Source organism: Cherax quadricarinatus, chromosome 4 (genome assembly GCF_038502225.1).
Source record: "Cherax quadricarinatus isolate ZL_2023a chromosome 4, ASM3850222v1, whole genome shotgun sequence".
NCBI classification, from domain to species: domain Eukaryota; kingdom Metazoa; phylum Arthropoda; class Malacostraca; order Decapoda; family Parastacidae; genus Cherax; species Cherax quadricarinatus.
This window is the reverse complement of record NC_091295.1, coordinates 46,115,046-46,141,836: the sequence shown is the minus strand read 5'-3', so window position 1 is coordinate 46,141,836 and position 26,791 is coordinate 46,115,046. Positions and strand designations below refer to the sequence as shown.

The window sequence follows — 26,791 nt, the reverse complement described above, 5'->3', positions numbered from 1 at the left end:
GAGGCAGTGGAGGTGTCGTGTCTAAGGGCAATATGTGGTGTAAATTATGTGCAGAGAATTCATAGTGTGGAAATTAGGAAAAGGTGTGGAGTTACTAAAAGTATTAGTCAAGAGGGCTGAAGAGGGGTTGTTGAGATGGTTTGGTCATTTAGAGAGAATGGAACACACAAATCTGTAGGGGAATAAATCTGTAGCGTATAAAACTGTAGGGGAAGGAAGGTAGGGTAGGTGTCGCCCTCGAAAAGGTTGGAGAGAGGTGGTAAAGGTTCTGTGGGTGAGGGGTTTGGACTTCTAGCAAGTGTGCATGAGCATTTTAAATAGGAGTGAAAAGAGACATGGTTTTTGGGACCTGAAGAGCTGCTGGAATGTGAGCAGAGTAATATTTTGTGAAGGTATTTAGGGAAACTAGTTAGCCGAACTTGAGTCCTGGAAATGGGAAGTACAATGCCTGCACTTTAAGGGAGGAGTTTGGGATATTGGCAGCTCAGAGGGACATCTAAACTGTCGTATCTGAGCTCCTCTGCAAACACAGTGATTATGTATGAGTGACTGTGACAGTGTTGAATGATGAAATTTTTTTTTCTTTCTTTTTGGGTCATCCTGCCTGGGAAATGGGAAATGGCCGGTGTGTTAAAAAAAAAAAATTACAGAGATGCTAGGAAGTCCTTATTAGCAATGCAGGTTGATGAGGCTTAAGACATGTTGCCACTATAATTACTTAAGTTTAACTGACTAGAATTTGGAATGTGTTCTTACAACAAAGACATAACACAAGTCTTCTTCAAACGAAAAAAAAGGAGAAAATCGTTAATATCTGAGGAATCTCCCTAAAAATGACAACACAGGATATAACAAGATTCTGTTACACAAAAGTTCAAAACGAGCTTCTGTATAAGCTCTTAACAACTCGGTTGGAATAATGGTTAGAACAGCATCTATATACGTGCCTCATACACACACTCTCACCTGTAACATCAATTTCCTGCAGTACTCTTAGAAAGAGTGGACAAGCATAAGTTGGTAAGGCCTCCTTGATGCCCTCTTTAAAGCTCTGTAGGTTAAGCTCACCCTCTGGGTCAACAACTGCTGCCATTCCAGCCCGACCTTCAGCACCTGGTACCTGAAGAATTATTACAGAGTATCAGGACAACCTGAACATTCTTCTCTCCAAGAAAAACTTGGAAATATAGTTATACATACAAATGCTTGTAAAGGGTAGGTAAATCAAGTTATTTTAAATTAATGTATGCAAATTTCACCGAGTGTAGGTTATATGCCAGATTAACCAGGTTGTAATGGATAAGTGGGCCATTGGGCCACCAGCAGCAGTAGTTTGGTTGACTAGTAAACACCAGACAAGCCTGGCCTAGGGCCTGGGAACGAAATAGGAAAACTCTCAAACCCATCAAAGTTAAGTAACTATATAAGTTTCGGAGCAAAATACAAACTTGGACTATCGAAATTCAAAGAATTACATGTATTAATATTTTTCGTTAGGAGTATATCATCAGGTGATCAGAATATTTGATGCACCATTCAAAACCTCTACTAATAAATTACCCAAAATATAGAAGATCACCTAGGTAGTAGGCTGGTAGACAGCAACAACACAAGGAGGCACTACCGTCCTGCCAAATGAGTGTGAAACGGAAACCTGTAATTTTACACGATGGTATGATTGCTGTTGTCTTTTTTCCGTCTCATAAACATGCAAGGTTTCAGGTACGTCTCGCTACTTCTACTTACATTTAGGTCACACTACACATGCATGTATATATATACAGTGGACCCCCGGTTAACGATATTTTTTTCACTCCAGAAGTATGTTCAGGTGCCAGTACTGACCGAATTTGTTCCCATAAGAAATATTGTGAAGTAGATTAGTCCATTTCAGACCCCCAAACATACACGTACAAACGCACTTACATAAATACACTTACATAATTGGTCACATTCAGAGGTAATCGTTATGCAGGGGTCCACTGTATATATATATATATTTTTTTTTTTTCAACAAGTCGGTCGTCTCCCACTGAGGCAGGGTGACCCAAAAAAGAAAGAAAATCCCCAAAAAGAAAATACTTTCATCATCATTCAACACTTTCACCACACTCACACATTATCACTGCTTTTGCAGAGGTGCTCAGAATACAACAGTTTAGAAGCATATACTTATGAAGATACACAACATATCCCTCCAAACTGCCAATATCCCAAACCACTCCTTTAAAGTGCAGGCATTGTACTTCCCATTTCCAGGACTCAAGTCCGACTATATGAAAATAACCGGTTTCCCTGAATCCCTTCACTAAATATTACCCTGCTCACACTCCAACAGATCGTCAGGTCCCAAGTATCATTCGTCTCCATTCACTCCTATCTAACACGCTCATGCACGCTTGCTGGAAGTCCAAGCCCCTCGCCCACAAAACCTCCTTTACCCCCTCTTTCCAACCCTTTCGAGGATGACCCCTACCCCTCTTTCCTTCCCCTATAGATTTATATGCTTTCCATGTCATTCTACTTTGATCCATTCTCTCTAAATGACCAAACCACCTCAACAACCCCTCTTCTGCCCTCTAACTAATGCTTTTATTAACTCCACACCTTCTCCTAATTTCCACACTCCGAATTTTCTGCATAATATTTACACCACACATTGCCCTTAGACAGGACATCTCCACTGCCTCCAACCGTCTCCTCGCTGCTGCATTTACCACCCAAGCTTCACATCCATATAAGTGTGTTGGTACTACTATACTTTCATACATTCCCTTCTTTGCCTCCATAGATAACGTTTTTTGACTCCACATATACCTCAACGCACCACTCACCATTTTTCCCTCATCAATTCTATGATTAACCTCATCCTTCATAAATCCATCCGCCGACACGTCAACTCCCAAGTATCTGAAAACATTCACTTCTTCCATACTACTCCTCCCCAATTTGATATCCAATTTTTCTTTATCTAAATCATTTGATACCCTCATCACCTTACTCTTTTCTATGTTCACTTTCAACTTTCTACCTTTACACACATTCTCAAACTCATCCACTAACCTTTGAGGATAGTGAGGCTCAGGTTAGGGTGTGTAGAAGAGAGGGAGAATACTTCCCAGTAAAAGTAGGTCTTAGACAGGGATGTGTAATGTCACCATGGTTGTTTAATATATTTATAGATGGGGTTGTAAAAGAAGTAAATGCTAGGGTGTTTGGGAGAGGGGTGGGATTAAATTATGGGGAATCAAATTCAAAATGGGAATTGACACAGTTACTTTTTGCTGATGATACTGTGCTTATGGGAGATTCTAAAGAAAAATTGCAAAGGTTAGTGGATGAGTTTGAGAATGTGTGTAAAGGTAGAAAGTTGAAAGTGAACATAGAAAAGAGTAAGGTGATGAGGGTATCAAATGATTTAGATAAAGAAAAATTGGATATCAAATTGGGGAGGAGGAGTATGGAAGAAGTGAATGTTTTCAGATACTTGGGAGTTGACGTTTCGGCAGATGGATTTATGAAGGATGAGGTTAATCGTAGAATTGATGAGGGAAAAAAGGTGATTGGTGCGTTGAGGTATATGTGGAGTCAAAAAACGTTATCTATGGAGGCAAAGAAGGGAATGTATGAAAGTATAGTAGTACCAACACTCTTATATGGATGTGAAGCTTGGGTGGTAAATGCATCAGTGAGGAGACGGTTGGAGGCAGTGGAGATGTCCTGTCTAAGGGCAATGTGTGGTGTAAATATTATGCAGAAAATTTGGAGTGTGGAAATTAGGAGAAGGTGTGGAGTTAATAAAAGCATTAGTCATGGGGCAGAAGAGGGGTTGTTGAGGTGGTTTGGTCATTTAGAGAGAATGGATCAAAGTAGAATGACATGGAAAGCATATAAATCTATAGGGGAAGGAAAGAGGGGTAGGGGTCGTCCTCGAAAGGGTTGGAAAGAGGGGGTAAAGGAGGTTTTGTGGGCGAGGGGTTTGGACTTCCAGCAAGCGTGCATGAGCGTGTTAGATAGGAGTGAATGGAGACGAATGATACTTGGGACCTGACGATCTGTTGGAGTGTGAGCAGGGTAATATTTAGTGAAGGGATTCAGGGAAACCGGTTATTTTCATATAGTCGGACTTGAGTCCTGGAAATGGGAAGTACAATGCCTGCACTTTAAAGGAGGGGTTTGGGATATTGGCAGTTTGGAGGGATATGTTGTGTATCTTTATACGTATATGCTTCTAAACTGTTGTATTCTGAGCACCTCTGCAAAAGCAGTGATAATGTGTGAGTGTGGTGAAAGTGTTGAATGATGATGAAAGTATTTTCTTTTTGGGGATTTTCTTTCTTTTTTGGGTCACCCTGCCTCGGTGGGAGACGACCAACTTGTTGGAAAAAAAAAAAAAAAAAAAAAAAAAAAATCTATATCTATATTATATATATATATATATCTATATACATGTATATCTCTCTCTCTCTCTCTCTATATATATATATATATATATATATATATATATATATATATATATATATATATATTTTTTTTTTTTTTTTTTTTTCAACAAGTCGGCCGTCTCCCATGCATATACACCCACACACACCCACCCCTCTGGGTTTTCTTCTCTCTTCTTACTAGTTCTTGTTCTTATTCATTTCCTCTTATCTCGATAGGGAAGTGGAACAGAATTCATCCTCTGTAAGCCATGCATGTTGTAAGAGGCGACTAAAATGCCAACAGCAAGGGGCTAGTAACCCTTTCTCCTGTACACATTACTAAAGTTAAAAAAAGAAACTTTCATTTTTCTTTTTAGGCCATCTGCCTTGGTGAGATATGGCCAGTTTGTTGAAAAAAAAAAAAAAGACCCTAAGAGGGTCTGGAGACTTCAAGACATACTTTTTGTTACAGGTCAGCCATCACTAATCTGGCATCATCAGGACCCGTAGTGTGCCAGATTACAGAGAGGTTAGGTTAGAATACACTTAACAGCAATATTTACGCATCAACGATTTCACCTAATTTCCACCCTATTTTTGACACATTCCATTGTTCGAGTCTATCAAACTCATAGCTATTTCACTAGCATTCTTTCTGTAGTAGTGTTTAACCCTTTCAGGGTTTCGGCCGTACTAGTACGGCTTACGCACCAGGGTTTTTGACGTACTAGAATGCCTAAATTCTAGTGCCCTCAAATCTGAAAGAATGGGTCTATGTGGTCAGTGTGCGCAGTCTAAAAAAAAATCCTGCAGCACACAGTGCGTAATGAGAAAAAAAAAAACTGTTTTTTTGGATTAAAACAGCAGCTTTGCACTGTATTTTCGTATCGTATTTATTGTTGTATTCTAGTTTTCCTGGTCTCATTTTATAGAATGGAAGACACATTACAGAAATTGAGATGATTTTGACTGGTTTTACAATGAAAAGTACCTTGAAATTGAGCTCAAAGTAGCAGAAATGTTCGATTTTTACCAAAGTTCAAAAGTAAACAAATAATGCTAAGCATCCAATACACGTCAACTGGTGAGTCTAATATTCTTTCACAAGTGCGCCGATATTATTTATACCATTTCTACACTAATGCAGTAGTCTGCATAACAGTAAATCTTCTATTTTTTTGTGAGAATAAAAATTCAAAGTGGAAAGCAAAAGAATGTAAGAGGGGCATGGGGACGTGACTAATGAACAGAAGAAATGTTATTTTAGTGCTAGGAATGTCTTACTTGTTTATTCTGGACCCTATTTGGAAATTGGCATCTTTTGAAATTTGTGTGAAATTGGCAAAATTGCTAAATTCTGACCACTGTACTGGATAGCTGAAATCGGTAAATGGGTGGTTTCTTGTACTTATTCAAAAGAAAAAATGGAGTTCTAGCAAAATACAGTGGTCCCTCAATAATCGTCCATAATCCATTCTTGGAAGTGGGACTATTATCGAAATGGACTATTTTCGAATAAATTTTCCCCATAAGAAATAATGTAAATCCAATTAATTCATTCCAGACACCCAGAAGTATCAACAACAATTTTTTTTTTACCTAAAAGATAGATTTACATGCACAAAAGAATGAACATTCAACATGACAGTTACCTTTATTGAAGGCTGTTGTTGATGAATGGAAGACAGGGAGGAGGAGAGAGGGAAGAGAGGTTATTTGGAAGAGGAATCCCCCTCCGTAAGGACTATAGGGTACTAATAAAATGTATAAATGAACATTGGTAATAGGGGTAGTTGATGAGTGGAACGGTCTGCCTAGTAGGGTGATCGAAGCTAAAACATTGGGTAGTTTCAAATTTAGGTTGGATAAATACACGAGTGAGAGGGGTTGGATTTGAGTTGGACTTGCACCTGAGCTTATTGCTTGGGTAACATTTGTTCTGTTAGTGGGTTGGATTTGTGAAGGACAAGCCTAGTATGGGCCAACAGGTTTATTGCAGTGTTCCTCCTTTCCAATGTTCTAAAAGCTATGGCTTGGGTAGTTTCAAATTTAAGTTGGATAAATACACGAGTGAAAGGGGTTGGATTCGAGTCGGACTTGCACCTGAGTTTATTGCTTGGGTAGCATTTGTTCTGTTAGTGGGTTGGATTTGTGAAGGACCGGCCTAGTATGGGCCAGCAGGCCTGTTCCAGTGTTCCTACTTTCTTAAGTTCTTATTTAACATCACACTTACCAGTAGGGTGATTGAGGCTAGGACCTTGGGTAGCTTTAAGAAGAGATTGGACAAATATACGAGTTGGAGGAGCCGAGTTTGATTTGTGTCATTGGGTACGGGAGTAAATTCTTGGGTAGCTTTGGGTGGAGGTCATTTTGATAAGGACCTGCCTTGTATGGGCCAATATACCTGCAGTGTTCTTCCATTATGTTCTTATTGGCTATTTGTTTGTGTGAAGGAGGGATGGCAAGTTTATTGTTGGAGAATATGACACTAATATCAACTCTATGGCTTATTTATCTATCACAATTCAACTAATATGACATAATAAACAATATTAATAACAAAGAAACATGGAATATACTGAAGATTGAGACACTGATGCAACATATGGGAATCTTTATTCAGGAAACGTTTCGCCACACAGTGGCTTCATCAGTCTGATACAAAGTAGAAAGGTGTAAGGAGAGGAGTAGTTTGAGGTAATCAGTCCCTCAGCCTGGAGTCGATGTGTTCAGTCCATCAATCTCGTAGAATGTACAGCATAGGGCCGCAGACGTGGCTTATATACTGTAGTGAGGTGAGGTGAAGCAGAAGGAGGCGAGGTCATAGTGGTACCATCCACTAGTCGAAGTAGGTCTTCGTCTGAAGGTTGGACAAGTGTTGAAGAATTCTTTGTAACAAGATCCCATGATGCTGCAGTGTCAGACAGTTGTGATGAATGGTTTGAAAAACCGACAAGTTGTCGGTTTTTCAAACCATTCATCACATGGAATATACTCTAGAATGAATAAAATAAGTCATTACGTATGTCACGAGAGGTGTTGTGTTGTGTTGTTGTTGGGTATATAAGGGCCACTGAGTGTAAGCCGTCCATAATGGTGGTGCAGCAGCAGCTGAGGCGGCGGTGGTTTTTGTAGCCCCATATAACTCCAACAACATTGGAGGAGTTGGTAGAATTGCTGAATCACTAAAGAAGGAACCCTCTACCACCATCACTACTACCTTCTACCACCATCACTACCACCAAAGAAAGCTTCTAGTGCCAGCCCTTTGGTAAAGAATGTGAGAAACACATAATTTATGAAAAAGTTTGTAGAGAAATACAAAGATGGTGGTGGTAGAGTGGAAGCAGTTGTGACAGTGGTTGATGAACATAAGAACATAAGAAAGGAGGATCACAGCAGCAGGCCTGTTGGCCCATGCTCGGCAGGTCCTTTACAATTCATCCCACTAACGAAACATTTTTCCAACCCAGTCCACAATGCTACCCAAGAAATAAGCTCTGATAACTCTATCCACTCATTTGGGACTTGCAAATAAACAATGGACATTCCAGGCACTAAAATAACATTTTCTCTGTTCATTAGTCACATCTCCAGGCCCCTCTTATATTACTCTTGCTTTCCATTTTGAATTTTTATTCACAAAAATAGACGATTTACTGTTATGCAGACTACTTCATTATTGTAATAATTGTATAAATAATGTCAACCCATTCATGACTGCATATTAGACTGGCCAGCTGACACGTACTGGACGGTGATGTCATTTGTTTACTTTTGAACATGGCAAAAATTGAACATTTCCTCTACTTTGAGCTTAATTTTAAGGTACCTTTTGCCATGAAACCAATCAAAATAATATCTATTTCTGTAATATATCTTCCATTCTATCAAATGAGACCAAAAAACGAGAATACAACCATAAAAACATACAAAAATATATCACTAAGGGGCAGCTAATGGCTGAGAAATGAACTCCGTTATTTATCTTCTGATTTCTTTCATTTTTGATGTACGTTAAGAAGCATCTTTCCATCATACATTGCCCAAGTTTCAATAAGATAACCCAACAAACAACTGAGAAAAAAATATACATCAAAATCATATATGGCAAGGCCAAGCCAGGTACTAGAAATAAGTCACTGTGTCTGACTTTTTTGGGTTATTCTAGGCTCTACACATATGCTGCTATGTATGTTAATCTACGTGGAGAAAATAGCTTTTTTGTTTCAGTTTTATGGTGCATTACAAGTGTATATTACAGTTAGCCCTGTGCTACACTTGGTTTTCTCTAATTGAAACCCCCAAGACAGGGATAGAAGAATGGTACTTGTATCCCATATCCTCTTCATACCTCCATCGAACCGCTTGGTACTATGCCAAATAGTATTCATTCTGGAGTATTTACCATGTTTTTATGTTATTTATATTTTTTATTATGTCATATTAGATCAATTGTGATAGGTAAATAAGCTGTAATGTTGATATTAGCGTAATAATAAAGCATATTCCCCTGCATCACGAGAATGAGCTCATGGCAACCAACAGTGGCTTCAAAGCCACCTATCTTTTATGGACAATGTACTGTGTATGTCCCTTTTATTCGTTGGAACCATGACTAGGGCTAAAAACAAGCAGGTTATAACAATAAATGGAGAAAAAGAACCTGGAATGACTTATGCAGCAAGTAGCACCACCAAACAGTAGCAGCAGGTTGGTGTGGCGACCCTGGAAATTTGAAATTATGCTAGCCGAAATTAGTGCTGGATTACTTATGGAACCGGATGACTGACTGCTAGATTAGTGATGGCTGACCTGTACTAAAATTTTTTTTAACATAACTGAACTTTGGTGCATAAATACAGCTTCCAAAACCTATTGCATGACCATAGGTTAAAATTCCATTTTCAAATACAGAAAACAAAAAATATAAATCTCGACCCCAAAAAATTTTTTTCACACACCGGCCATCTCCCACCAAGGTAGGGTGACTTGAAAAAGAACATATTCATTTTTTATATTTAGTAATACAGCCTCTCTTCACTTAGCGATGTACTTGTTTACTGATGACTCAGACTAACGCCGGGCTCTGACAATATACAGTACACTAATGAATAAACATTTAAGAAATATTAAAAATGTTGTAAGGTGCAAAGTGACATTAAAACAATATGAAAGATGGTTGACATAAACCCCCTACCATTATAGTATGCTCCTTGCTTAGCAATGAATTCACTTGCTGACATGGTCTTAGGAATAGAACTCAGTCGTTAAGTCAGGAGAGGCTGCATATACAGGAGAAGGGGTTACTAGTCCTTTGCTACCAGCATTTTAGTTACCTCTTACAACATGCATGGCACCTATTTAATTTTTGATTCTTAAAAAAAAATTATTTTCTATTTACAAACAGCAAACTATCTATACAATTGTGAATTCCTAATAAAAAAGTAAAACAGGCAATCAGTTATGCAGGTTACACAGCATACAATCTCTCTATCCAAAATAAATGCACCAAAACATATCAAAGAAAGCCATATCAAAATAAATGCACCAAAACGTATCACAGAAATATAGTCATTTATCATTCAGCTTATGTTATGCATCATTATATGACACCTACATACCTCAACTCCATACACAACAGCATCTTTATTTCCAGCCACCTTGGAAACCACTCCCTCAACCTCTGTTGATGAAACATTCTCACCACGCCACCGGAAAGTGTCACCTGTACGGTCTTTAAAGTACAAGTAGCCCAATTCATCCATGATGAGAATATCACCTGTAAATATATGTATACTTAGATATATATGTACCCAGCATATATATAATAAAACTACTGTATTATTTGTTAAGTTTAATTTTATGTAAGTTAGCTACAGAATCATTCTTCTATTCCTCTATATCTATATATCTTTATTAATACCACCAGTTATATTAAATGCTTACTTCATACAACACTACCCACATCTATTCAAAGCATTAAATTTATTAAATATACAAGCCATTCGTGCATTCTACTGTTCACTTTACATCTTCAGAGCAATGATACCAATACACAATGACACAATACAGAATTAAGGTTCTTCCTGGAGAACTGCAGCAAAATTCTTGGGCACTTCAGTCTGTGTTAGAACTATCACTTGGGAAGGGAAGAGTCCCAATTCGCCAGGGAGTGAGGTATTCCTTACCACTAGCCTTTGTGACCAAGGTGTACTGAATTAGCACTCCCACAATGAACTGCGGCTTCCCCAATTTTTTTTTATGCTGCACACACTGATGATGCAGACCCATTCTCGCTAGATTTGGCGTATTAATACGTCACCAACAATGGCTCATATGGCACCAACAGTGAAAGGGTGAAGCCACAAAGCACCCAGGATAACCAGTCAAACAATGCGACTTATTTCCATGTTTTGAGGAGTATCACACCTTGAATCAACTGTAATATTATATGTATTCCTTGTACATTGCTGGGACATTTGCAATACTACTGCTGTCTTCAATACACCATAAAATTGTAAAGTTTTATCACATTACACTCATTTTAGCCTTATTCAATTCATAAAAATCTAATCTTCCATTCTACATGAAAGAATTTTGTACCCTTTTATTACCTTGCCCCGACACACTTAATTTTTTTTCCTGGGTATGTCACAGTTAAGTGGTTAATTTTATGACAGCTGCCCGATAATGACACAACTAAACAAAACATTAAATGTTCTATTGACTGTGGCATCACAAACACCTAGAATGCAGCAATATAACTCAGGTAGAATAACTGTATGCTATAAAAATTTAAAAAATCAATAGTTATTTTTTTCAATGAACCAGCCATAACCAGAAGAAAGGGTTACTAGCCCCTTGCTCTCAACATTTTAGCCATCTCTTATGACACACATAGCTTACGAACGAAGAATTCTTTTTCACTTTCCATGGAGATCAATAGTTTTTTTTTTTTTTCAACAAACCAGTCATATCCCACCGAGGCAAGGTGACCCAAAAAGAAAAACAAAAGTTTTTCTTTTCAAAGTTGGTAATTTATACAGGAGAAGGGGTTACAAGCCCCTTGCTCCCAGCATTTTAGTTGCCTCTTACAACATGAATGCCTTGCAGAGAAAGAATTCCTTTCCACCTCTCCATGGAGATCAATAGTTACATATTCATAAAAATTACAATCAATGTAAAAATTATAAGCAGATAGTAGGTTGGTAGACAGCAACAACCCAGGGAGGTACTACCGTCCTGCTAAGTGAGTGTAAAATGAAAGCCTGTAATTGTTTTACATGATGGTAGGATTGCTGGTGTAAATTTTTCTGTCTCATAAACATGCAAGGTTTCAGGTACGTCTTGCTACTTCTACTTACACTTAGGTCACACTACACATACATGTACAAGCATATATATACACACCCCTCTGGGTTTTCTTCTATTTTCTTACTAGTTCTTGTTCTTGTTTATTTCCACTTACCTCCATGGGGAAGTGGAACAGAATTCTTCCTCCGTAAGCCATGTGTGTTGTAAGAGGCGACTAAAATGCCAGGAGCAAGAGGCTAGTAACCCCTTCTCCTGTATATATTACTAAATGTAAAAGGAGAAACTTTCGTTTTTCCTTTTGGGTCACCCCGCCTCAGTGGGATACGGCCGGTGTGTTGAAAGAAAGAAGTAAGTTGGCAGACAGCAACTGCCTAGGAAGGTACTACTGTCATGTCGAGTGTAAAACAGAAGCCTGTAATTATTTTACATGATGGTTGGACTGCTGGTATCATTTTTCTGTCTCATAAACATGCAAGATTTCAGATACGTCTTGCTACGTCTACTTGCACTTAGGTCACACTACATTTGCATGTACAAGCATATATATACACACACCCCTCTGGATTTTCTTCTATTTTCTTACTAGTTCATGTTCTTGTTTATTTCCTCTTATCTGCATGGGGAAGTGGAACAAAATTCTTCCCCCATAAGCCATGCGTCGTAAGAGGCAACTAAAATGCCAGGAGCAAGGGGATAGTGTGTATTACTAAATTTAAAAGGAGAAACTTTCGTTTTTACTTTTGGGCTGCCCTGCCTTGGTGGGATATGGCAAGTTTGTTGAAGAAGTAAAAATTATAGTTTCTTTGACATTACTTATGGATGTGAAAAATGAAGTGTGTTTGAAATCTTGTTACCAAGTAATGTACCTATTTTGAAGTAAATTGTCTCATCAATCTTGACCCAGAGTACTGGATAGTCTAGTAGTGAAGAGGTAAGGGAAAGGGATGAATACATCTTAATAACAGGAAGCAGGATGACTGACTATTCTCTTTACATGTTAACAAGAAATGTAATGACGCTAGCTCTGTGAATTCAGAATGATTATTATAAGCGACTATTGGCAGAAAGGTGCGCAAGTGCAAAGATGAGTAGTGGGGGGGGGGGGGGGTTGAAGAGGGTTGGAATAGTTTTAAAAATGCAGTATTAAAATGTGGGGCAGAAGTTTGTGGTTATAGGAGGGTGGGGGCAGGAGGAAAGAGGAGTGATTGGTGGAATGATGAAGTAAAGGGTGTGATAAAAGAGAAAAAGGTAGCTTATGAGAAGTTTTTACAAAGCAGAAGTGTTATAAGAAGAGCAGAGTATATGGAGAGTAAAAGAAAGGTGAAGAGAGTGCAAAAGGAGAGCAGATGATAGAGTGGGAGAGGCACAGAAAAGAAATTTTAATGAAAATAAGAAAAAATTTTGGAGTGAGTTAAACAAGTTAAGAAAGCCTAGGGAAAGTATGGATTTGTCAGTTAAAAACAGAGTAGGTGAGTTAGTAGATGGGGAGAGGGAGGTATTAGGTAGATGGCGAGAATATTTTGAGGAACTTTTAAATGTTGAGGAAGAAAGAGAGGCGGTAATTTCATGCACTGGTCAGGGAGGTATACTATCTTTTAGGAGTGAAGAAGAGCAGAATGTAAGTGTGGGGGAGGTACGTGAGGCATTACGTAGAACGAAAGGGGGTAAAGCAGCTGGAACTGATGGGATCATGACAGAAAAGTTAAAAGCAGGGGGTTATATAGTGTTGGAGTGGTTGGTAATTTTGTTTAATAAATGTATGAAAGAGGGGAAGGTACCTAGGGATTGGCGGAGAGCATGTATAGTCCCTTTATGTAAAGGGAAAGGGGACAAGAGAGATTATAAAAATTATAGAGGAATAAGTTTACTGAGTATACCAGGAAAAGTGTACGGTAGGGTTATAATTGAAGGAATTAGAGGTAAGACAGAATGTAGGATTGTGGATGAGCAAGGAGGTTTCAGAGTGGGTAGGGGATGTGTAGATCAAGTGTTTACATTGAAGCATATATGTGAACAGTATTTAGATAAAGGTAGGGAAGTTTTTATTGCATTTATGGATTTAGAAAAGGCATATGATAGAGTGGATAGAGGAGCAATGTGGCAGATGTTGCAAGTATATGGAATAGGTGGTAAGTTATTAAATGCTGTAAAGAGTTTTTATGAGGTTAGTGAGGCTCAGGTTAGGGTGTGTAGAAGAGAGGGAGATTACTTCCCGGTAAAAGTAGGTCTTAGACAGGGATGTGTAATGTCACCATGGTTGTTTAATATATTCATAGATGGGGTTGTAAAGGAAGTAAATGCTAGGGTGTTCGGGAGAGGGGTGGGATTAAATTTTGGGAAATCAAATTCAAAATGGGAATTGACACAGTTACTTTTTGCTGATGATACTGTGCTTATGGGAGATTCTAAAGAAAAATTGCAAAGGTTAGTGGATGAGTTTGGGAATGTGTGTAAAGGTAGAAAGTTGAAAGTGAACATAGAAAAGAGTAAGGTGATGAGGGTATCAAATGATTTAGATAAAGAAAAATTGGATATCAAATTGGGGAGGAGGAGTATGGAAGAAGTGAATGTTTTCAGATAGTTGGGAGTTGATGTGTAGGCAGATGGATTTATAAAGGATGAGGTTAATCATAGAATTGATGAGGGAAAAAAGGTGAGTGGTGCGTTGAGGTATATGTGGAGTCAAAAAACTTTATCTATGGAGGCAAAGAAGGGAATGTATGAAAGTATAGTAGTACCAACACTCTTATATGGGTGTGAAGCTTGGGTGGTAAATGCAGCAGCGAGGAGACGGTTGGAGGCAGTGGAGATGTCCTGTTTAAGGGCAATGTGTGGTGTAAATATTATGCAGAAAATTCGGAGTGTGGAAATTAGGAAAAGGTGTGGAGTTAATAAAAGTATTAGTCAGAGGGCAGAAGAGGGGTTGTTGAGGTGGTTTGGTCTTTTAGAGAGAATGGATCAAAGTAGAATGACATGGAAAGCATATAAATCTATAGGGGAAGGAAGGCGGGGTAGGGGTCGTCCTCGAAAGGGTTGGAGAAAAGGGGTAAAGGAGGTTTTGTGGGCGAGGGGCTTGGACTTCCAGCAAGTGTGCGTGAGCGTGTTAGATAGGAGTGAATGGAGACGAATGGTACTTGGGACCTGATGATCTGTTGGAGTATGAGCAGGGTAATATTTAGTGAAGGGATTCAGGGAAACCGGTTATTTTCATATAGTCGGACTTGAGTCCTGGAAATGGGAAGCACAGTGCCTGCACTTTGGAGGAGGGGTTTGGGATATTGGCAGTTTGGAGGGATATGTTGTGTATCTTTATATGTATATGCTTCTAAACAAACCATACCCCGGCCGGGATTGAACCCGCGGTCAGAGAATCTCAAAATTCCAGCCCGTCGGGTTAGCCACTAGACCAGCTAGCCACAATAAGATTCGTCCAACTAGGTATATTTCTACACCATAGGAAGGTTAGCACAGGCACCACTGTGACCACAAATGCAAGTTTTTACAGACGAATCTCCAGCTAGCGTGGCCGTGACGAACTCTAGCTCAAGTCCCTTCACTGCCGTCAACATGACTCACGAAATCATAATGACACGATTGCAAACAAACCATACCCCGGCCGGGTATGTGGTCTAGTGGCTAACGCGACGGGCTGGAGTTTCGAGACTCTCTGACCGCGGGTTCAATCCCGGCTGGGGTATGGTTTGTTTGCAATCGTGTCATTATGATTTCGTGAGTCATGCTTCTAAACTGTTGTATTCTGAGCACCTCTGCAAAAACAGTGATAATGTGTGAGTGTGGTGAAAGTGTTGAATGATGATGAAACTGTTTTCTTTTTGGGGATTTTCTTTCATTTTTGGGTCACCCTGCCTCGATGGGAGACGGCCAACTTGTTGGGGAAAAAAAAAAAAATCAATATACGTGTATATGAATGTAATGTTAAAGATACAAAGATATATTAAAATCTGATAACATTCTACATAATATAAAAAGTAACTTGGTGAAATTCTCAAACAAGCTTGTACACTCACTAGATCTGAAGGCCATGTCACCCTTCTTCATTATATCTTTAGCTACCTTTTTCTCAGTAGCCTTCTTGTCAGCATAACCATGAAAGTCAAGAATTGGGTGATTTTTTCTGATTAATGCTACAAACTCCCCTGCTTCTCCTGTAAGAGATAACTTGGTAAATTATCACCAAAACCTCATGTGTCTTATAAATAAAGGCTAACAGAAATCATGATGATATTTAGTATACTTTTCAATCAATTATTTCTATAATAATGAATAAGCTATTAATTTCTATTGGTCATATCCTTATCAGGACCTCAACTTCTCACAGGTTTCCTAAACACTTTCACATTTCAGAGATTGAAACAGATCAGTTTCATGACAACTTGGAAAAAATTCTCACCAGGTTTACACAAAATACAAAGTCCATTTTTGTCTCTGAGAGGTTCACCAGTTTCCTCATCAATCTTGATCAAATAGGCAGGGTAGGCATGTCGAAACAGCACCGACACAAAGCCACATGCACCCGGCTTCCCTTCGATGTTCACTAAAGTTGGTATGAGAGAGAAAACAATATAAATATAATTTTTTTTTCTGAGCCTAGAAAGCAGTTTAAAGATCAGATTGGGAGGAATTATTTCACACAGCTAATGATGTTTCATTTTATATTTTTTAACATGTTGGCCGTTTCCCACCAAGGCAGGGTAACCCAATCAGAAAGAAAAACCCAAAAAGAAAAAACTTTCGTCATCATTCAACACTTTCACCATCACTCATACATAATTACTGCCTATGCAGCGGTGCTCAGATACAACAGCTTAAACATTCCTCCAAACTGGCAATATCCCACACCCCTCCTTTAAAGCGCAGGCATTGTATTTCCCATTTCCAGGTCTCAAGTCTGGCACACCAGTTTCCCTGAACCCCTTCACAAAATATTACCCTGCTCACACTCCAACAGCTCGTCAGGGCCCCCAAAACCATTCGTTTCCATTCACTCCTATTTAACACGCTCATGCACGCTTGCTGGAAGTCCAAGCCCCTCATCCACAAAACCACCTTTGCCCCCTCCCTGCAACCTTTTTAGGGATGACCCCTACCCCCCTTCCTTCCCCTACAGATTTATACGCTCTCCAAGTCATTCTATTTTGTTCCATTCTCTCTAAATGACCAAACCACCTCAACTAATGCTTTTAGTAACTCCACACCTCTTCCTAATTTCCATACTACAAATTCTCTGCATAATATTTACACCACACACTACCCTTACACATGACAGCTCCACTGCCTCCAGCCGCCTCCTCACTGCAGTATTTACAACCCATGCCTCACACCCATATACAGGAGGGCCCCACTTATACGGCAGGTTAGGTTCCAGGCTACCGCTGAAAAGCTGAAATCGCCGTAAAGTGGAACACCCTTTTTTTTTCCACTTATAAATGCATATAAATACTTGATAACAAGTTTACACTAACATATATTAAGTTAGCAATAGAATTAGGCATTAAAAAACAAAAAAGTAAACTACACATATAGTGCACTCATTACTTACCTTAAAATATTTGTAGTCTTAATCTATGGTGAGACTAGTAGTATTTATTGTAAGAAATCAAGTGTGGTATGTATGGTAACCAGCCAGGCTACCATACCAGGCCACCCCACCCACACATAATAGTCTATGACATTTAAGCATCCCAGAGCGATAAAATGCAAATACAGTTAACTCATTACTTACCTTAAAATATTTGTAGTCTTAATGTAGGGCCAGAGGTGAGTAAACGAGATAAAAAAGAATATATGAGACAGAGAAAGAATGAGTACATGAGAGAGGACACTCAAAAGAATTATGTAAACAAACCAGGCAAACACAAGTTTTGTAAACAAACCAGGTGTACACGTTTGGTTTGTGTACAAGTTACATTGTGTACAAGTTGTCTCTAAATTGATACAGTAGAATAAATAAAGAACACCACTCCCATTCTCATGTAACACCATTTTTAGAAGAAATGACACTGAGTGAAGGCAATGGAAATAAGTCACACTGACTTTTTTGGGTTATAGTAGGTACTTTACACATATGCTGCTATGTATGATAATCTATGTAACTATATTTGTGCATACCTGAATAAACTTACTTACATACGAAAGGAATAATTTTCTACAGTTACCCCCAGTAACATGCTTTCTCCTAAGTTGGATGAGAGAAAACGTTTTTCTTGTCATCACTTGTACAAGTTGTCTGGCTACCACATTTCATATTTATGTTTATTTATTCTACTGTGGGGTGTATTTATCATCTTTATATGTTATGTATCGTCTTTATTATATAATTTTGAAAAAATATCCTAAATGGATTAATGAAAATATGAATAATATCGTAATATATGACATTTAATGAGACTCGGTGATTATTATTATTATTATTATCAATACTAATATGGTGTCTCAAGACATAAGACACTCTTAGTGATTTTAATGTGTACCTGCACGCCAGCACAGAGTGTAAGTTTATATAGGTACAGGTATACATAAGTATAATTATCACAGTATATATAAAATATGAAATAACTTTTAAAAAAAACTTGAAATTTTGGAGTTTCCAGACATAATGGAGAGACTTAGTGCTTATGGATCTCATGAAGAATGTAAACAAACTGGGTGAGGCGTGGTGACCGTATAAGAAAGTCAGGTGGGGGGAGCCGTAATTAGAGTTTTGGTCATAATTTGAAATGACCGTATTAGTGGAACGCCGTAAAGTGAAACGCCATAAAGCGGGGCCCTACTGTAACTGTGTTGGTACCACTATTCTCTCGTACATTCCCTTCTTTGCCTCCATGGATAACATTCTTTGTCTCCACATATACCTCAATGCACCACTCACCTTTTTTCCTTCATCAATTCTATGGTTAACATCATCCTTCATAAACCAATCCATTGGCAAGTCAACTCCCAAATATCTGAACACATTCACTTCTTCCATACTCCCTCCCTCCAATGTGATATCCAATTTTTCTTCATCTAAATCGTTTGATACCCTCATCACCTTACAGCTTTCTACCTTTACACACCCTCCAAAATTTGTCCACTAACCTTTGCAACTTTTCTTTAGTATCCCCCAAAAGCATATCATCATCAGCAAAAAGTAACTGTGTTAATTCCCATTTTGTAGTTGATTCCCCATAATTTAATCCCACCCCTCTCCCCAATACCCTAGCCTTTACTTCTTTTACAACCCCAGCTATAAATACAGCCCCTCCTTACTTAACGACGGGGTTCCGTTCCTAAGACCACATCGGTAAATGAATTCACCACCAAGTGAGGAGCATACTATAATGGTAGTGGGTTTGTGACAACCATTTTTTTTTTTTCAACAAGTCGGCCATCTCCCACCAAGCCAGGGTGACCCAAAAAGAACGAAAATCCCCAAAAAGAAAATAATTTCATCATCATAATTTTGATATTGTTTTAATATCACCTTTGCACCATTTATAATATTTCTGGTATATTTTTAAATGTTTATACAGTAGTGTACTGTATATTGTAATAAACTAAATAGAGAAAATCAGCTCTAATATACATTATTTAATATTATTTAATACTGGTTAGAGAGTGAATTGTAAGTCAAAGTCGTCAGTAAACAAGTACGTCGCTAAGTGAGGAGAGGCTGTATGTTAAACAACAATGGTGACATTACACATCTTTGTCTAAGACCTACTTTTACTGGGAATTAATCTCCCTCTCTCCTACACACCCTGACCTGAGTCTCACTATCCTCATAAAAACTCTTTAAAGCATTTAGTAACTTAATACCTATTCCATACACTTGCAACATCTGCCACATTGCTCCCCTATCCACTTTATCATATGCCTTTTCTAAATCCATAAATGTAATGAAAACTTTCCTACCTTTATCTAAATACTGTTCACATATATGCTTCAATGTAAACACTTGATTTGCACATCCCCTACTCATTCTAAAACCTCTTTGCTCATCTGCAATCCTGCTCTGTCGTACCTCTAATTCTTTCAATAATAACACTACCATACACTTTACCTTGTATACTCAGTAAACTTATTCCCCTATAATTTTAGCCATCTCTTTTGTCCCTCTTCCCTTTATATTAAGGAATTATACACTCTCTCTGCCAATCCCTAGGTACCTTCTCATTCATACATTTATTAAACAAAAATACCAACCACTCCAACACTATATCTTCCCCTGCTTTTAACATTTCTATCATGATCCCATCAGTTCCAGCTGCTTTACCCCCTTTCATTCAACGTAATGCCTCACTCACCTCCCTCACACTCACATCTTGCTCTTCTTCACTCCTAAAAGATGTTATACCTCCCTGGTCAATGAATGAAATTACTGCCTCCCTTTCTTCATCGATATTTAAAAGTTCCTCAAAATATTCCCATCATCTACCCAATACCTCCAGCTCCCTATCTACTAACTCCCCTACTCTGTTTTTAACTTACAAATCCATTCATTCCCTAGGCTTTCTTAACTTATCTCACTCCAACATTTTTTCTTATTCTCAGCAAAATTTCTTGACAGTACCTCTCCCACTTTATCATTTACTCTCCTTTTGCACTTTCTCACCACTCTCTTCACCGTTTTTTTACTCTCCATAAACTCTGCCCTTCTATATCACTTCTGCTTTGTAAAAACCTCTCATAAGATACCTTTTTCTCTTTTATCACACCCTTTACCTCATCATTCCACCAATCACTCCTCTTTCCTCCTGCACCCACTCTCCTAGAACCACAGACTTGTGCCCCACATTCTAATAATGCATTTTTAAAACTATCTCATCCCTCTTCAACCCCCCTCCCCCAACGACCCATACTTGCACTAGCCCACCTTTCTGCCAATAGTTGCTTATATCTCACCTTAACTTCCTCCTCTCTTAATTTATAAATGTTCACCTCTCTCTTACTTACTGTTGCCATTTTCCTTTTGTCCCAACTACCTCTTACTAGATAATGATCCAATACATCTATTTCCCTTCTAAAAACATGTATATCCTGAGGCCTACCCATCAACCTTTTATCCATCAATACATAATCTAACAAACTACTTTCATTACGTGCTATATCATATCTTGTATACTAATTTATCCTCTTTTTCATAAAATATGTATTACTTATTACCAAACCTCTTTCTACACATAGTTCAATTAACCCTTTGAGGGTCCGTCCCGTAGATCTATGGCTTTACGTTCAGGGTCCAAACCGTAGATCTACGTCATGAGCTCAGCTCACTCTGATAAACTGTGAGTGGTACATTTGGGCCTAGATATGAGAGAATACATCTATGTGGTATGTGTGCACCACATAAAACAGATCCTGCAGCACGCTGTGTATAATGAGAGAAAAAAACTGAAATCATGATTTTTCGATTAAAACAGCGACTTTGCAGTGTTTTTCGTATGTTTTTTATAGTTCTATTTGTGATTTCTTGGTCTCATTTGATAGAATGGAAGACATATTACAGAAATAGAGATGATTTTGATTGGTTTTCGCACTGGAAATGGCTTGAAACTAAGCTCAAAGTAGCAGAAATGTTAAATTTTTGCCGATATTCAAGAGTAAACAAACGACCTCACACGTCTAATACACGCCAGCTGGTGGGTCTAATATGCATTCACAAATATGGTGATGATATTTATACAATTATTACAGTATTGCATAACAGTAATTCTTCTATTTTTTGGTGTGAATAAAAATTCAATATGTGAATAAAAAATCAAAATGGAATATATTTGTAAAGCCTCAAAACGTAACTAATGAACAGAGGAAATGTTAGTTTAGTTCCAGGAATACCTACATTGTTTATTCTGGACCCTATTTTGAAATTGGAATATTTTGAACTTTGTGTTAAATTGGCCAAATTAACAATTTCCGATCACTTTAATTTGTAGTTGAAACAGTTGACTTGGCGATTTCTTGTGCTCAATCGATAGAAGTAATACTAGTGAAATAGCTAAGAATTTGGTTGACTGGAATAACGTAATTGGCCTAAAATGGGAGTCAAAGTCGGCAAAATCGCCGATTCGTAAATATCGCTGACACATCAAAATTCGCGAGAGCATAATTTCGTCAATTTTCCATCAAATTTCGTACTTTTTGTTTTATTACCTTCACAAAAAGATTCTCTACCATTTCATAAGAAAAAATAAAAATTTTTTTTTTTTTTAAATTCTTGGACACTGGGGCACCACTTCAGATTTGGGCCTTGGACCCTGAAGGGGTTAATGGCTCCCCATTTTCATTTACCCCTGGCACCCCAAATTTACCTACTACTTCCTTTACAACATTTTTACCCACTTTAGCATTGAGTTCCTCAACCACAAGTACTCTCTCACTTGGTTCAAAACTCCCCACACACTCACTCAACATTTCCCCAAATCTCTCTCTCTCTCCTCTACACTTCTCTCTTCTCTAGGTGCATAAACACTATAACCTGCTTTCACATTCAACCCTTATTTTACTCCACATAATCCTTGAATTTATACAATTATATTATTTCTTTTCCTGCTATAACTTATCCTTCAACATTATTGCTACTCCTTCCTTAATTTTAACCCTATTAGAAACCCCTGACCTAATCCCATTTATTTCTCCCCACTGAAACTCTCCTACCCACCTTCAGCTTTTTTTCACTTAAGAGCCAGGACATCCAGCTTCTTTTCATTTGTAACATCCACAATCATCTCTTTCTTATCATTCGCACTACATTCATGTACATTCATACATCCCACTTTGACAGTTTTCTTCTTTGGTTATATGGAAAAAGGGGTTACTAGCCCATTGCTTCCTGTATTTTAGTTGACTTTTACAACATGCATGGCTTAGGGAGGAAAGATTTTTATTCTGCTTCCCCATTGATAAAAAGAAATTCAAGGTAAGTTCTCATAAACGAATGTCAAAGAGTAAACAGAAGAATGGGCTAGGACTTGAACCGTGGTGCTGGCAATAGCAAGCCCAACGCTGCACCAATAAGCCACGAAGCTTACTTTTTAATAATACGAGTCAACACTGTAGGCTCAAACCAATGATGACAAGAGAGACGAAAGGGAATGCACCAAGCCAAAGGGCCTAGTATGTTTCTATATACATATGAACTATGAAAAATCAAACAGCTTAAGAGAGAAATTCTAGCCATGAAAGTATTTTTCTTCAGCAATCTCTGGAAGTCTTCTAATGATAATAAATTCTGTCTCATTTCTTGCTAAAAGAAAATCCACACAAGATATTTTTTTTTCTTGCAACAATCTCAATAAATTTCTAAAATAACTTTTTATTGCAATTATATCATACATTTAACTTATCTTGTTACTTATCTAGTTTTTCACTCCTTTGTAACACTACAGAATATGCACATTTAAGTTATCAAACATTAAGTGGAGTTTTTTATGGCTAATACAGGATATTTGGTTCAGTAAATCTGTATTGGGCAGAAGCACTACTTATGTACAATTACCTGAAGAGAAGAATTTTAAAAAATACATAGAATGCTTGATTATTATAACATGAGGGTGAAATACGTATTCATCGCTACTTACAATCATATGAAAAACAGTGACAAAGAAGATGAACACAATAAATATGGTGTTGCTTCATGAAGAAATCAAGTATGAAGATTAGAAAAGATTAACCTCATATACTCTACTGAAATTCCATCAATATTTTTAAACCTAGGTATGAAAATAATCTAAATAAAATGTGTGGTTGTATGGTATAGTTACTTACGAATGACATGGCAAAACATAGAGGTGCTACCTGGGAATATACAGTGAACCCTCGAATTTCATAATCAATCCATTCCAGAGAGTCTGACGAAAGGCGAAATTTATGAGTGGCGAAACCATTTTCCCCATAAGAAATAATGTAAATCCAATTAATCCGTTCCAAACACCCAAAAGTATTAACAAAAAATATTTTTACATTAAATATAGATTTACATACAGAAAACAATGAGACATCAGGTATAAAACAATAATAACATCACAATTACCATTATTGAAGACTCCTGTTGGTGTATGGAAGACAGGAGGAGGGGAGAGGATGGAGAAGTTACACTACTGTTTGGAAGGGAAATCCCCTTCCATAAAGACTTTAGGTACCAAGTCCATATCTGGGGTTACTTGCCTTCTTTGTTTTTTAATGTCACTAGGACCACCTTGAGAGTCACTGGATACCTGTTGCTCAAAAAACTGTTCCAGAGAGCTCTGTTTCTGGTGTCTCTTTAAAATTTTCCTAAACTGGGACAAGACACTGTCATTGTACATGTTGCCAACACGGTTTGCAACAGCTCTGTCAGGGTGATGTTCCTCCACAAACGTTTGCACCTCACTCCATTTTGCACAAATGTCCTTAATTTTTGAAGAAGGCACCTTCTTCCATCTCTCTTCCTCCTCCTCCTTTTGAAGCCATTTCCTGAGCTGTGGTCTGTTGCTGTTGCAGATGAAGGTCTTGCAGTTCTTCAGAACTTGCAGCCTCGCCATGCCTTACCACACTGTGTTTGCCACTACGCTTCTTAAATCTCTCAAACCAGCCTTTGCTGGCCATAAATTCACTAACATCAGCACTTGTTCCAGGCATTTTCTTTATGAGATCTGCATGCATCTGCCTTGCCTTTTCACCAATTATCGACTGCATAACACTATCACACTATCTCCTGCTAACTGTTTTTGGTTGATCCACACCAGCAACAAATTCTCAACATCTTTGAGTATTTGCAATCTCTTTTTTGTGAGGAGATCTACCCCTTTCGCAACAACAGCTTCCTCGCTTTCCTTTTTCTCCACCATGATGGAAGCAATGGTCATATGGGGCTTCCCACATATCCTGGCAAGATGGGCCACACAGATGCCACTTTCATATTTTGCAATGATTACTTTCTTGAATTCTATCATGTTTCCCATTCTTTACCAAAGGGCTGGCACTAGAAGCTTTCTTTGGGCCCATGGTGGCTTATTTAGCAGTTGCAGGCACAAAAAAGAATGGAATGTTACAAAATGTATCATATGAACATGTGGGGTGATGGTCACTCACCAATAAACAATGTCACACTGGGAATGGTGTGTGGGGCACCTCTGTGTGGCGCGGACGCTGGGAGGCCACTCATACATGTTCCGGACGACCGACGAATGGCGAGGCAAATTACAAACCGCGAGGCTATATTTTGACGAAAAAAGTTGCCAAAAAGCAAAATTTAAGGAGTGCGAGGCTTACGAAACTCAAGGTCCACTACATGTGGATGCCTTATTGAAGAAGCAAAATTAATTCATTTGAATTATTACATTTCAATACTGCATTGCTTTGGCTGAAGAATTTGTGTAACTGCAGTTAAAATGCAATGCAGCATTTTTTACCATCCTGATAAAATTCACATATACCATAAACAGTATTTTATACTTAACAGTGGCACCTTCATTTTTTTTCCAAAAATTTAACTTGTATTAAGGATAAATTCAATTCAGCAAGAGCTACAGTAAGGGGAATTTTATTTTGATATTGAAATGGGTTGCATTTCTTTTTGGTTTAAAAATATAGACACGTATCTACCATGAACTCGCAAAATATTTTTTTAAATCTTTAACAGAACTATTCTTTAAAATTGAAAAATAATATTTTTAAGTTAATAAGTTATAACCACTTACTAATGTTTGAAATACTTTCAGTGGCTCCATAAAATTCAGCTATGCAAGGCATATTAAAACGAGATGTAAACTGAGTCCAGATCTGAGGTCTCACACCATTGCCAAACATCACTCTGACCTGGCAATTATGGAAAAATACCAGTCATATAACCATAAAAAAGTATGAATTTACATACAGTAATAAATAAAGACATATACACATATATATGGTACTTACACTCTTATATGGGTGTGAAGCATGGGTTGTAAACGCTGCAACGAGGAGGAGGCTGGAGGAAGTGCAGATGTCGTGTCGAAGGGCAATGTGTGGTGCAAATATTATGCAGAGAATTCATAGTGTGTGAAAAGGTAGAAAGTTGAAAGTGAACATAGAAAAGAGTAAGGTGATGAGGGTATCAAATGATTTAGATAAAGAAAAATTGGATATCAAATTGGGGAGGAGTATGGAAGAAGAGAACGTTTACAGATATTTGGGAGTTGACATGTCGGCAGAAGGATTTATGAAGGATAAGGTTAATCATAGAATTGATGAAGGAAAAAAGGCGAGTGGTGCGTTGAGGCATATGTGGAGACAAAAAACATTATCTATGGAGGCAAAGAAGGGAATGTATGAAAGTATAGTACTATCAACACTCTTACATGGGTGTGAAGCTTGGGTTGTAAATGCTGCAGCGAGGAGGCGATTGGAGGCAGTGGAGATGTCCTGTCTAAGGGCAATGTGTGGTATAAATATTATGCAGAAAATTCGGAGTGTGGAAATTAGGAAGTGTGGAGTTAATAAAAGTATTAGTCAGAGTGCTGAAGAGGGTTTGTTGAGGTGGTTTAGTCATTGAGAGAGAATGGATCGAAGTAGAATGATATGGAGAGCGTATAAATCTGTAGGGGAAGGAAGGCGGGGTAGGGGTCAATCTCGAAAAGGTTGGAGGGAGGGGGTAAAGGTGGTTTTGTGAACGAGGGGCTCGGACTTCCAGCAAGCGTGCATCTTTATATGTATATGCTTCTAAACTTGTATTCTGAGCACCTCTGCAAAAACAATGATTATGTGTGAGTGAGGTGAAAGTGTTGAATGATGATGAAAGTATTTTGTTTTGGGGGATTTTCTTTCTTTTTGGGTCACCCTGCCTCGGTGGGAGACGGCCGACTTATTAATAATAAAAAAAAACCCGTAGTGTGGAAATTAGGTGATGTGGAGTTGCTAAAAGTATTAGTAAGAAGGTTGAAGAGGGGTTGTAGGCATGGTTTGGTTATTTAGAGAGAATAGAACAAAGTAGAATGACTTGGACAGCGTATAAATCTTTAGGGGAAGAAAGTAAGGGTAGGGGTCGTCCTAGGAATGATTGGAGGGAGGGGGTAAAGGTTTTGTGGGAGAGA

General features: G+C 38.2%; 1 protein-coding gene and 1 long non-coding RNA gene across 6 annotated transcripts in view; both read right to left on the bottom strand.

The window, feature by feature from the left end:
• Nucleotides 1-26,791, bottom strand: part of LOC138854260 (uncharacterized) — a 182,769-nt gene that overhangs the window by 20,577 nt on the left and 135,401 nt on the right. The gene's annotated exons all lie outside the window — the stretch shown is intronic.
• LOC128684514 (long-chain fatty acid transport protein 4) overlaps nucleotides 1-26,791 on the bottom strand; it is a 108,732-nt gene that overhangs the window by 20,577 nt on the left and 61,364 nt on the right. For all 5 annotated transcript variants that reach the window (XM_053770744.2, XM_053770742.2, XM_053770741.2 and 2 more), the window contains exons 11-15: nucleotides 25,421-25,538; nucleotides 16,153-16,296; nucleotides 15,770-15,907; nucleotides 10,049-10,206; nucleotides 967-1,120 (exon numbers count right to left, since the gene is read on the bottom strand). In XM_053770744.2, the coding sequence (XP_053626719.2) occupies nucleotides 967-1,120; nucleotides 10,049-10,206; nucleotides 15,770-15,907; nucleotides 16,153-16,296; nucleotides 25,421-25,538 (712 nt within the window). The remainder of the gene's footprint in view (nucleotides 1-966; nucleotides 1,121-10,048; nucleotides 10,207-15,769; nucleotides 15,908-16,152; nucleotides 16,297-25,420; nucleotides 25,539-26,791) is intronic.